The sequence below is a fragment of the Rhinichthys klamathensis genome, unplaced genomic scaffold, assembly GCF_029890125.1.
Source record: "Rhinichthys klamathensis goyatoka isolate OS25496 unplaced genomic scaffold, OSU_Roscu_1.1 h1tg000165l_1, whole genome shotgun sequence".
In the NCBI taxonomy this organism is placed as follows: domain Eukaryota; kingdom Metazoa; phylum Chordata; class Actinopteri; order Cypriniformes; family Leuciscidae; genus Rhinichthys; species Rhinichthys klamathensis.
Genome location: NW_026606697.1, coordinates 4234503 through 4248657, shown reverse-complemented (window position 1 = coordinate 4248657; position 14155 = coordinate 4234503). Strand labels below are relative to the sequence as shown.

At 41.0% G+C, this 14155-nt stretch overlaps 1 protein-coding gene across 2 annotated transcripts in view; it reads left to right on the top strand.

Annotated features, from left to right (window-relative positions):
- Positions 1–14155, top strand: part of kirrel1a (kirre like nephrin family adhesion molecule 1a) — a 46011-nt gene continuing 31856 nt past the window's right edge. Inside the window, exon 1 of one of the 2 annotated variants that reach the window (XM_056259266.1) lies at positions 1–288. In XM_056259266.1, the coding sequence (XP_056115241.1) occupies positions 240–288 (49 nt within the window). In that variant the 5' untranslated portion in view covers positions 1–239. The remainder of the gene's footprint in view (positions 289–14155) is intronic. The other variant, XM_056259267.1, reaches the window with a different exon arrangement.

Sequence of the window (14155 nt, the reverse complement as noted above, 5' to 3'; positions counted from 1 at the left end):
AGAGAGAGAGAGAGAGAGAGCGATGAACAAGGAATGTGCCACTAATAAGAAACCGGAGCGTCGTTGAGGACGCAAGAGAGGAGGGCAAAAGAAGGAACGGCTGAAGAAAAACGACCAGAAATGCGTTAAAAAGTATCGAAGGGGGGACAAAAGGGGCAATACACAGCCAACACGTGAATGGAAGGATTATAATCCACCGTTGGAGGGATTTTGACGCTCCCCATGAGGAGATTTGAACCATGCATGGACTGCTGCTGCTTCTGAGTTTGGCGTTGAGTTTCCACAGAGGTAAGAGACTCGGCTTAATGAACCGCGAGCTGAAAGTTGTGAGTGTGTGAGAGTATATGAGAGAGAAATGGGAGAACGGGGGGGAGATGTTGCACTGTGGATCTTATAGCGTTCGTGTCCGTCCGGTCATCAAGGTGCAACGTGACCTTTGCGTTCCACGCGCAAAGTTAACGGTGATGTCGTTCGTTCGTTCGATCCCTCTATGACGTGATGACTGAAAACTCTGCCAGTGCGGAAGACTGAAGAACGGCGGTCGCTCCCGTCAAACATGTTCTCGTCATGAGAATACAAAGTAGACGAGAGGTTTGAGGACGCGCGCACATGCACACGCACACGCGCACGCACGCAGGGGTTCTTTGACAGACTCCCGCATAAAGAAACGCACCACTTCGTTGTCTTTCCTCGGGCTCCTGTAGGTAATTCAGCACCTGCGCATCATGTCTGACACTCACAGTCAAGTACGTTTCATCTCAGAATTTTCCCTGCATATCGCATGGCCAATTAATGTTTTGCATTGTGCAAATCCAGGTGCGCCTGAATTAATGTATCCAGCGAGTTGCTAGGCGACAGCACAGAGCTCTACCTGTTAGATTACAGCATCTTTTCCCGTGATCGCGCCTATGCGGACACCCTCCCTATTGTCACACACTGTGCATGTGTGCGTGTGTGTGTGAGAGAGAGAGCAGGTACACACTCCATCATAGGTGAGGGGCGTGTTTTTGTCCCAGGAAGGTAACGAATGATGTAACCCATGCTCATAAGGTCCAGAATCAAAGCAAAAATATGCATATTCATCGAGAAATACCTTTTGAAAACAGGCTCAGGTGCTTTGAACGTCAGCATGCGACAAGATCTGCGGAGATTTGTCTTCCAGGGATACAGACATGGCTTTGTTCTGCATCACACAACGTTTAAAGCCATTATAAAATGCAGCAGAATGCAGAATGACTCACTAGAATGAATGAAAGGTACAATGTGCATTACAGGTAGCAACGCATTAAAGGGATAGTTCACACACTAACATGAAAATTTGGTCATTTTGTCATCAACCTCAGTGTTGTTCCAGATCTGTATAACTTCGTTTTGTCTGTGGAAAAACAAAAGGCAGAATTTTACACGCATTTAAAATGAGTAAATGAACAAATTTTCAAGTTGACCGCATTGGTTTTGTTGGAACAACTGTACAGTAACGCACACTCGCTGATGTCATTTGTAATGATTTATTGCTATTATGTCTTAAGGTGGAATGTATTACAATTAAGCTAGGGCCTATCGGTGCTTATAAATGATACTCCTATCGGTGCTTATAAATGATACTCGGGTCAGACGCCTCAGCTCATAAAGCAACATGACTTTGCATGTAAATTGGCCCTTCAGATTCCTCTTTTAAACTGTAATGACTTTTCTAAGGTTAGCAGAGACAATAGTGATGACCTCACAACAATACAGCCATTGTCCTTCTAATAACTGTTCAATGATACTGTACGCAGTGTAGTAATATAGGTCAAGATTAAGCACACATTGTGAAGCATAGTAACCTGCTGAATAGACTGAAGTGAGTACGACTCCATCTGCACTTACTGTAACGGTGCACTCGATTTTCGTAATGCATTAGAAATTAGACCAAGTTGCAGATTCTGTCCTGGTAATATGTGGATAATTCAATTTTTTGTTCCCCTAGCAGTGTATTTTTTCTCTGTGGTTTGTCAGGGATTCTTAAACATGTCAGGTGTTGTTACATTTGTGCATTGCGCACTCGTGTATAATGAAGAGGTCTATAATTTGTACAGTGAAAAGCCGTTGTAATGTGAGTTTAAGCATCAGGCCCACTCCATCATAGCAGCCAGGAGTCTTTCAGAAGCAATACCTCAAATAAAACATGCAGCAGTCCCATGAATCACTCTGTGGCATGTCCTGTAACTTAACCTTTTACAAACAAAGAACTTTTTTATCTACATCATACTTTGATATTGTGTTTTTACTATGCAGGATTCCGATTCATACAAAATTGTCTCTAGAATATATCAAATCTTTGTCTTTAAAGAATCCTTATGCACCACAGCATCGTATCAACAAGGTGATCAAGTGCATTTGTGCAGTGTCAGCATGATTTCCTGTTGTATCGGTATTTCTTATGGTTAAAGTGCCCCTGTTATGCTTTTTTTTATATTATCTTTCATGCATATATGTGTAATATAGCTGTTTGTGAATGTAAAAAGTCTTCAAAATTTGAATTATAATAAAGTTGTTGTCTCCTAAAAGAAAGAATGGATTCTGAACTGCTGAAACGAGTCATTAGCAATTCCAGTCTCACTTCCGGTTACAAGCCTACATAACTAAGAAAAAAATTGCATAATACCCATGAGCAATGTCTACTTTTCCCTGCCCTCAAAGACAGCTAGTTGTAGCTGAGACTGGAAGAGTTTAGTTCGTGTCGTTCATATCGAGAATACGCAGTTTTCAGTGCTGTGAATCCACTTTGATGCACTTCAAAATGAAGACTCGGATTGATATGGAAAAACTGACTCCATCGTTACTGTTCGTAACGATAAGATCCGGAGCTGAAGTTCAGATATGGTTATGGGCATTTCGCTTCCAACACACGCGCTGTAAGCGGTAGACCAATCATCACAGACTGGGCCATCTGACCAATCAGAGCAGAGTAGACCAATCACAACAGACTGGACCATCTGACCAATCAGAGCAGAGTAGACCAATCACAACAGACTGGGCCATCTGACCAATCAGAGCAGAGTAGACCAATCACAACAGACTGGACCATCTGACCAATCAGAGCAGAGTAGACCAATCACAACAGACTGGGCCATCTGACCAATCAGAGCAGAGTAGACCAATCACAACAGACTGGACCATCTGACCAATCAGAGCAGAGTAGACCAATCACAACAGACTGGACCATCTGACCAATCAGAGCAGAGTAGACCAATCACAACAGACTGGGCCATCTGACCAATCAGAGCAGAGTAGACCAATCACAACAGACTGGGGCGTCTGACCAATCAGAGCAGAGTAGACCAATCACAACAGACTGGGCCATCTGACCAATCAGAGGAGAGTAGACCAATCACAACAGACTGGGGCGTCTGACCAATCAGAGCAAAGTAGACCAATCACAACAGACTGGGGCGTCTGACCAATCAGAGCAGAGTAGACCAATCACAACAGACTGGGGCGTCTGACCAATCAGAGCAGAGTAGACCAATCACAACAGACTGGGCCATCTGACCAATCAGAGCAGAGTAGACCAATCACAACAGACTGGGGCGTCTGACCAATCAGAGCAGAGTAGACCAATCACAACAGACTGGGCCATCTGACCAATCAGAGCAGAGTAGACCAATCACAACAGACTGGGCCAACTGACCAATCAGAGCAGAGTAGACCAATCACACAACAGACTGGGCCATCTGACCAATCAGAGCAGAGTAGACCAATCACAACAGACTGGGGCGTCTGACCAATCAGAGCAGAGTAGACCAATCACACAACAGACTGGGCCAACTGACCAATCAGAGCAGAGTAGACCAATCACACAACAGACTGGGCCAACTGACCAATCAGAGCAGAGTAGACCAATCACAACAGACTGGGCCATCTGACCAATCAGAGCAGAGTAGACCAATCACAACAGACTGGGGCGTCTGACCAATCAGAGCAGAGTAGACCAATCACAACAGACTGGGCCATCTGACCAATCAGAGCAGAGTAGACCAATCACAACAGACTGGGCCAACTGACCAATCAGAGCAGAGTAGACCAATCACACAACAGACTGGGCCATCTGACCAATCAGAGCAGAGTAGACCAATCACAACAGACTGGGGCGTCTGACCAATCAGAGCAGAGTAGACCAATCACACAACAGACTGGGCCAACTGACCAATCAGAGCAGAGTAGACCAATCACACAACAGACTGGGCCAACTGACCAATCAGAGCAGAGTAGACCAATCACAACAGACTGGGCCATCTGACCAATCAGAGCAGAGTAGACCAATCACAACAGACTGGGGCGTCTGACCAATCAGAGCAGAAAGGAGGGGTTTAGTGAGACCGAATGTTCAAACAAATTGTTTTTCGACTCTATATAAAATGAGGTGATGTGCAAATGTTACGTATATTATGAGAAAATGTAAGTGTTTTTTTTTTTACTTGGATGTATGCAAATCCTATTGTTGGAGACCTCCAAAACAAAATCAGGAACATTTAAAATAGCATAATAGGGGCACTTTAAGATATATGTTTATATATATATCGCTTTACAACATAATCTAAGGAGTTTTTGTCAAGAAAAAGGAAACAAAGCTACTTTATTTTCTTCCACGCATTACCTTATAGAGCTGTGGAATAATAGGCAGAAGAAGATATTCAGTTCCTGTTCATGGATATCTGTGTTCCTGCTGAGTTCAATCAAACTCACCTGAACCAGATAATTACTGTCTTCAGGTTCACGTGGAAATCACAGGTAGGTGTGTGTGAGCAGGGTCAGAACTGAACGCTAGATCTCAGTGAGCGACATTGAACACACCTGCTCTGTGTGTAATGATAGCTCACAAAGCCTTTCATTTACTGTCCCCATATTGTCCCAAACCCCTTTGCTGTTTTTGTCCATTGAACACTTAAGGAGGATTTTGAAAGAATCTTCATGCGACGGGATCTATCGAGCCCCAAAAAACACCATAAACAAACCATAAATGTATAGTTTGTGAGACTTGTGTGCTCTTCTCCAAATTTTAGAGCCACATGATAGATTTGTTTATAACTTTTTGTGTCCGTTCAATGACATTCATAATTAGTTATCAGCATTCTTCAAACTATCCTCTTTTAGGTTTTGAACAACGTGAGGGTGAGTAGATGATGACAGAATTTTCATTTTTGGATGAACTTAAAGAAAAGATCAGATTGAGGAATTGGTTTGTGGTCAGTTTGTTATGGTTTAAAGCATTTAATGTAATAATGGAAATCGCTGTGTTTGGCCATTTTGAGAATCCTGCCATGAGCAATGCATTTTCTTTTTATGGTTTTTAAAATAAATAAATGTACTTTTGACTTTTGAACCTTTAAGGCGAGACACTATCTTTCAATTTTAAGATTTTGTGCTTTTTGGCTTATCATAAAGTGGTTTTTCTGACTAGTTGAAAGAAAACATCCAAAATACACTTAAGTTTTCAATCTTTTATAGCACATTTTATCTATTTGCGTCTGTAGATTTCAATTACAGTACATATCTTTCAAAGGCCATTTTCTCAAAATGAGTTTTTTCAATCTATATTCTGAAGGTTTCTACAAAGGGCTTTGTTCATACATAATTTTCCTGATTTTATACAACAACAAAAAAAATTGAAAAAAATAAATAAATCTGGCTGCTGACAGTTTTTTTTCTGATTTATGGAGTGATAAAAAGATATCCAAATCCCCTCTGACTCTAACATGTCAAAAAAGGGCTATATCCAATTTTGTTCTAGAAATGTATGCAAATTAGTGCATATTTATTTAGATAATGCCTCGTTTGCATATTTAATTATAACATTTCAGAAAACTTGTAATACAAAATCTTTTTTGCAAATCATGATGAAATCAATCAACTGTGGAAGTATGGTGATAGCTAATAATGTATGGCTTCCATTTAGCCAACATGCAATTCAATTTCACCCTATATATTTTCTAAATGCAAGTTATTGATCTTATCGTGAATGATTCATCCATGCGCGTTTCATTTTTTGAAATTGGTTTTGACCTTGTATTTTTCAACCAGGATGACGACAGACTTCTCTCTGGTGACGTATGCCGGGCTTGTCCAATCATTTAGTCCGCTTAAACCCTGCACTTCCACAAACCAAGTCCCTATCCTACTTTTTTCCCCCTCGATAATCTGTTTTACATGAACATGCGTCACATTGCAGAGGAACAGATCTGTCCCTACTTCTGTTTCATCACGACTTCGAGACCGATTAGTCAACTAGTCGTTCAGGTGGACTAGTGGATTTTGAAAATAAGTAGTTTTAGTCTGGAGGTGAGTCTTGGCCCTGGGGACAGGTGGGTGAAGCTGAGGCACTGAATTGACAAAGATTTGAGTTTTCTTTTTGTTGTTCTTGGGGGGGGTGAAGGGGGGACCAGAGGGGGGTGTGCTTTAGGCCAGAGGGAGAGAAAGGCATTATTACTCATGCCCGACTGCTCTCATAGAAGAGGCTGCTCACACCCTCTCTTTCTCTTGCTTCCAATGAATGTGAGGGGGGAAAAGTTCAAAGGCCCGGCTTAGACGAGGATCTTTGAACCCCCCTCGCCTCTTTTAGGGGCTCCCACATCCCATCTCATTGAAACGATTTTGAACACGCCATGTTTCCCTTCAACCTTCCATTCATCCACATTGTGTTTCTTTGTCAGCGTTAGCCGTTACTTTGTCACGTTTAAAAGAATAGCTTAACCGAATATGAAAATTCCTCCATCATGTACTCTCATGTCATAATCTTTCTTCTGTTGAACACTAAAGGGAGATTTTGAAGAACGCACCAGCCGTTTTCCCCCATACAACCACAAAGAATAGCAACTGGAGCTTTCAAGCTTCAAAAACCACCGTGAAATACCATAAAAGTTGTCCGTACGACTTGTGTGAGAGAAGTCATTTATTCTTTATCTAGTCAGTTCTTTTCAATTCATCAGTTGATCCGGTTCACAAAACTCCGCTGAATGTTAACCAATTGGAATGATTCAGATCTCGAGTTCAACTCATGCGTTTTAAAGGTCGGAATGCATGAGACATATAGACTACTTTTATGATGCTTTTCTTTCTTATTAAAGTTTGAAAGCTCCAGTTCCCATTCTGAATGGACAAAAACCAACCCTAACATTCTTCAAAATGTCACCTTTTGACTTTCACAAAATAAATAGTCATGCGCGTTTGCAGCGACATGTAATTAACGTCCGAATGTCTGAACTCTCCCTTTAAAATGTGCCTTAGCTCCTGCATTGCACATCTCTTTCTTTCTTTCTTTCTTTCCAGAAATGGTTTTGTCGAGTGGCCCCTTGTTTTGGCCCTCGCTCTGCTTTTCATTCTTTTGTCGTTCCTCACTCCCTCAGTCTTCTCATTTTTCCCTTCTCCCTCTTTCCATCCCCCAGTTCGTTTTCCCCCTTCCCTCTTTCTAATAAGTTCCAGATGTGTTTCTTGCATTCCTGTAGTCAGAGGAGAGGGGGAGGGGTCACGGAATAGGAGAGGGAAACAGGGACAGATGAAAAAAAAGTGAGTGAGAGAGAGAGAGATGGAGAAGCACATGAATTAAAAGAGAGCGCATGATGAAGAGGCCACTTTGTACTCTAGACCCTGATGAGATTCTCCTCTGTTGTGTATGTGTGTGTGTGTGGGGGGGGGGGGGGGGGAGTTTTTCAGACATCCCCTCCCCCACTGCAATGGAATGTGGCTGATGATGATGGTGATGTCATTTCTCGTTCTCTGAAGTTTTCAAATCAGGGAGGGCTGATCGACGAATTCGGCCAATCAGCCGACTCGCAATAAAAGCCATTCACAGTTGGGGAGACAGCGAGGCGTTCTGCATCAAAAAGCATTATTACCGGTCACCCAGTGAGGTTGTGGACCAAAATGTAGAGCTGTTAAAATGCTAGCTGTTCCGGGGCTGACTCAATACAAAGATGCATTGTGAAGTCAGTGGGAAACCAAAATGGACCCTTTGACTTTACTAACATATGTTGCTGGGCTTATTGAGGAGCTTATTGAGGAGCTTTATTGAGGTGCAAGTTAATACAAAAAAAAGAATAAGAAAAGTTTACACTTTTTCAATAACGTTCAATTAATGCAACAATGAGCAATACTTTACAATGATATATATATACTGTTGTTCATTGTTAGCTCATGTTTTTTCATAATACACTAATAGGCCTAGTAATTGAACTTAAAATGTTAGATGTGTTTGCGGTAGTGTAAATGTATAAAATAGCATTAACCTAGATTATTAAATGCTATAAATACCACCCCCTGTGGTGAAAATCAGGCTTTTAATGTTGTTTATGTCTATGTGGTGTTTTTAATGTGCTTTAAGACAAACCATGTGCAAATTCATGTCAACACCATTGCTGAGTATTTTCTCCTTAAAACTGCAGTGAACCAAAGACAGTCGCAAAAACACGGTTTGAAATCACTGGTGTTTCTGACGTAACTACCTTGTAACCAATCGGGTCAACGTGTGATCGTGAATCGCTGGAGTGGGTGAGTGGAGGCGGGAATAATTTGCATATTCATAGAACCCCGTATACTAATGAGGCAAGGGTGTATAATTACGTTCAAGCTATTTTAAGGCAGGACACATTTTTTTGAAGGAAAAAACATTGAAATATGTCATTTTGGTGATCAAAGATGAAATTATTGACTACAGGGGGACTTTAACAAATTAAACCTGAATGTAAAGTGTTAGCGAAAAAAAAAAGTTTCAATATTCTTCCATTAAACTGTGGTAACGCTCAACCTTTGAAACAAGGTATTCAACCTTTCTCCTACAACTGCTTCTCTCCATTTTGTCATATGACTTCCACTTTTCTCGATCCAGTCAATAGAGAGCAGCGGTCAAGTGTGGGTATCTGCGGGTCGGAGTAATGTGCCGAAAGATCTTTACGAATTACTTTAGGGTGTATAAGTTACCAGTAAATTTGAAGTTACGTTGTATTTTTGGCCACCCCTGAAATGGGTCATACCATTATCTTTACCTGAACCGTTGAATTAAATACGCTATAAAACCGCTCTCATTCAGGGACGTGCATTTTATTGCATCATTATAAATGCATATACACACAGCCCAGTTGAATTATAACAAACCCTCTTTAATGCTGTTAAACTGAATGGACAAAGTAAACTGTTTGTTGAAAATATCCACAACTAAAGGCCTGTTCACACCGGGACGAATTTCGCGCGCGATATTCGCCGACGTTTAACGCCTCGTGACTAAACAAAGGGCGCCAATGTGAGTGTGCACACCGACGCGAAAAACGCCACACGTAAAAGCGTCATTTTTTTTTAAACGCCTCGGGTTCGTTTTTTTGGTTTGACGCGCCGCGTCAAAAACTATCCGACCAATGAGATTGGCGCTTTTGCTCGCGTGTCTGGAGCTTCTGAAGTTACAGTAAAACACAACTTGGGGGCGCTCAAACACAAAACGGTCTTGCTGAGCACACATACGTAACGGCGAAGAAGATGCGCCAAGTAGCGTCTACTACACCATAGATATCCATAATAAAGGCTAGATCTCGTCCGCTCTGCTGGCCAAATATGACCTTTATTATGGATATCTATGGTCTACACTGCCGGGAAGAAATAAGACGAGGAAGATGCGAGGCAAGATGAATGTATTGCTGCTGGTCTCGTTGGTGTCGGGACATAAAGAACTATGATGACAAACGCGGCAGCGACTACAAAATAGGACTATTTCTGTTTTACATTAAGCGCCATCTGATGTCAGGGAATGAATTTGCATGTTCACTCGGCTCATCGTCAGCGAAAAGCGCTAAAACGCGTTGAAAAACGCTGACGAATAACGCGGTCCGATATTCGTCCCGGTGTGTACGGGGCTTAACACTGAAATATAGGAGTGGGCAGTTTATCTGTCAATCAATTGCGTTTTTATATATATATATTATGTGCAATATGCAGCTCAACAGTCACGGAAGGAACCCACAGGATTGTGGGATATCAAAGGCCATGAAGGATACATCTATGCTGCTTTCAAACATCTGTCAGGTGAAGGTATCTCAAGACGAGATGTGGCACTATCACTGGATTCGGATGTGCCTTGTTGATTTCCTACTTTCGTATCCTGTCTGCTGAGGTAGCATATTTTAGCTTTCGGACTCAGCCACCGTGAACCTTTACGACCTGCAGCCATCCCTGTCTCGCAGCAGTCGCGCCCCGGAAGTACAAATCCCAACATTTCAACTTATTTTATTATTATATAATCGTGTTAATTACTGGTGAAATCCCCCATTATTCATGATTCTTCCATGGGATTGTAGTTCTTTCCTTCACTGAAGCAGTTCAGTACACAGTCTTGTACCTTTGTCGTTTGGTCCTATTTTCAAGTACTATTTTGCTTCAAATCAAAGTTTGTAATGTTGTGATTCACCCTAAGAGTTGGTTGGTTTGGTCCATGGCTTATAACTCTAACATTTTTTAATTTTGGGCGGAAAAATACTTTTGTAGCCAAGTCCATTGTAACGCTCTATTGCCAGTAGATAAAATAAAGTCCTGCCTTAATTTTTAGTTGAATATATAAAAAACAAAAGTCTAGTAAATTTCCAGAAATTTTCACGAAACTTTCCATGGGAAGTTAGGCTGGGGAATTTGGGAAATATTCCAAGTTGGAAACTTAACAGGAATTAAAGGGAATTAATGGGGTGATTTATAAAAACTGTATCATATACAAACATAAATATAAACAGCAGACATGCATGCAAACTAATACAAATTTAAAAAATGACATTTTAATCATTTAACAACAAAAAAGCATGAATGTTTAATAAAATAAACATATTCCATATATGTTTGTTTTAACCAAGATAATGCTGGAAGAATTTTTTTTTTAAACTATACATTTAAGTTCCCTGTTATAGGCTAACATGCAATTTTACAAATTTTCAGTTTATTCCCATATATTCTCATTAATTTCCATGGAAAGTTTCCAACATTGAAATTTCCCAGAACTTTGCAACCCTTCTCGTAAATGCATCTTAGTTTTTATTTCGGAATAACACTGAAGTACAGTCAATTGGGTTGTGAACGGCATTTTCATGTTGATTTGAAGCTACTGATGAATGCATTAAGAGCGTGTAAACATCAATCAGACATTATGACTCTTGGCTAGTTACTCATCAGCATAGCTCAGCTTTAGATCGGCATTGAAGGAGATTCCCACAGTTGAGTGCAGCGCTTGCTTTTTAATGACAAGTCTTTTCCATTCTTTTGCATCAAAGTACGTCAAAGTCATAAAATAAAAGGCATATGATGAAACCGCTTCTGAGAGCGAGCTTAATGTCAGGTTGTGCGTGTTTCCTCATATGCATTCACACACACACACACACAAACCACATCTGGCATTCTCAGCCTCTTGATATTTGTTTGGAAAGCCAAATATTTAGTGCACTGAAAGGACGTCTGTGAGGTATTAGGTAATACTTCAAGCCTCGGCCTATTGGAAGTGGACAGTCCTTCCAAGCATTAGCATAGCACTCTGCTGATGACCCTTGAGGTTGCCATGGTCACTGTATGTAATATTATGTCAATGTTCCCACAGTAGCCATGGCAACAATAGCCCTGAATGCGATTCACGCAAATAAATAATGTTAAAATCTAGCTCTATAAATCGTGCAGAAGATGAGAAGCGGCGGCCGGGAAAGGAGGGAAAGGAGTGAAGGGAGGAGGGGGGGGGGGGGGGAGTAGAAACCAGCGAGAAATAATTTTCCTTCCCTTTTATTTCAAATAGATCGGTTTCTATAGCAACGACTGGGCTGCACGGATCGAGGGACAAAGAACGAGAAGGAGAGAAACGAGGGATGGAGGGGGAGAAAAGGATGAGGAGAGAGAGAGGTGTGAAGAGGGAGATGAGAATGAGTGACACAGGGAAAGAAGTGTTTCTCCTCACTGTCAGGAATGGCAAGGGCGAATCTAGAGAAGCAAAGCGGGAAGATGATGAAGGGAAAGCGTCGGATGAGGCTGCGGACAAATAAGAGACGACAGGAGGAAATGTTGACGACGGAGACGAGAGGGACCTGTATATAACAAAGCAAAGAGCTCGTACACTGTTAGCTAGTAACTGCAAACCTCATGTACATACATACAAAAAAGCAAACCTCATGTACATACATACACATTCATTCTCATTTGTAATCTCAAAACATTGGGTAATTGTTAGGGATGCACCGATAAGTTCAAAAACGCATGTATTAAGGTATACTAGCTGTTTATTGCTGTATCATCAAATCATCTACACTTAACATTGATTGGATCCATTTAAAATTTAACAGGACAACACAAATACATAAACAGAAGAAAGATGCATATGAAATAAACAGTGCTTTTCACGTAGGACTAACAGTAGTTTTCAGGTACAGAAATTGATAAAAATGATAAAAATTGATAATAATGAAATCTCGTCACATTTTAATATTGCGAGATCTCGTGGCGCCGTCTAAAACGTAGCTTTCCCGCCGAACGTTTCGGATGTGTGCGCACGTAAAACTAATCTCACAGTGAGTACCAAATTGAGTTCTTTTTCACATCTTCTTGCGCTTAAATATTTAAATTGGCAAGGCTTAAAAGCACGTGCAAAGGATAAACTTTTGTGAAGATGCAGCACTGGCCCGATCGGGACAGTGACAGTTTCGTCAGTTGTCCTGAGCGTCGTTCACACTGGCACCGGGCCATCGGCGGTCCCTATTGTTGAGCCCTGCTGTATTTTGTACTGGTTTCATTTTGTTTTGGCAAGTATTTATTTATTTTACCCATAGAAAAACGTTGGACTATGCAACAGACATTATACAACTCAGTGCCTTAACGCAGTTAATTAATCAAAATCATCAGTATTAGCCTTTTTCATGCTATAGCTGATATGCAGATGGTTTTAAATTCATCAAAAATAAATATAAGCGAAATATAATACATCAGTGCATCTCTAGTAATTGTCATTAACTGTTTGAATGTTAAAAAAAAGCACCAGGAGGTATACCAACACATAAGCGAACCACAAACATGCATGCATACACACACATGCACATTCCTGCAAACAAGGAAAAAACTTTTGGGGTAGTTTTTTTTGCATACGTCAGCTGTTGCTATGGTGACGCTACACTATCAGCCAGTGAAAGTGCCCGATTGGTTGGAGTAGCAGGGGATGGAAAAAGGCATGGAGAGAGGGGTTACGATAGAGAATGCGTTAAAAAACGGACAGACGTAAGGATTATGACAGCTTTATGTACACTAATAAATAATATGATGCTAATTGATCAATGGCAGCCACACACACAGCGGTTTAACGAGCCAGCGATGTATAAAAGCATGAAATCAAATGGACAATAAAATGATTCGAGGATGGGAAGCATTAGAAGTGGCTGTCTGTTCTGTGTCGAGGTGTCAAATGCCCTCGGAGTCGTTGTTTTCCCCCGTTGCTCCACACACAGGCACCTTGACCGCAGCAGGTGACGTATTCCTCGTCCAGACACACTCCTTTGTTGTCTGAGAGTGGCTTGCTAGCGCATGGAGTCACAGAAGTGTCTGGTCCGTTGCGCTGCATGCGCACGGAGGAATCTGAACAGCTCTGGCCTTTTTTTTGTCTGACGATATGTCAGTGTTGCTTTTACTGGTAGTATCTAGGATTTTTACCTCGAAGGGTCCGTTTTGATTAAAGTGTGCCGAGGAAGGTAATGGGGACAGTCTTTTTTTGTCTTCGATTCTCACATGTAATCTCAAAAAACATTACGTAATTGTTTAACTGGTAGGCCTACAAAAAGAATGAAATGGTGGATAAACCAGTCAAATGTGATGGGACACTGATAATGCTGTTTCCAGATCAGATGCTCCAAAATGTTTTTGTTTTTGCGTAATAAGTGCAAATTAAAACTTTTTTTTTGTTTACTTACTTTTGCCAATACATACAATATAATAAATAAACCTGCAAAAAATATTTTAGTGTTTTTGTCTTGTTTTCCAGTACAAATATCTAAACATTCTTTAATCAAGATACAAGCAATATTTATAAAAAATAAATAAAATAAAAACAGTGAGTTTAAGCCTAAAACAAGGTGCACTGTGTCATTTTTAGCGGCATCTAGTGGTGAGGTTGCGAATTGCAAACAAC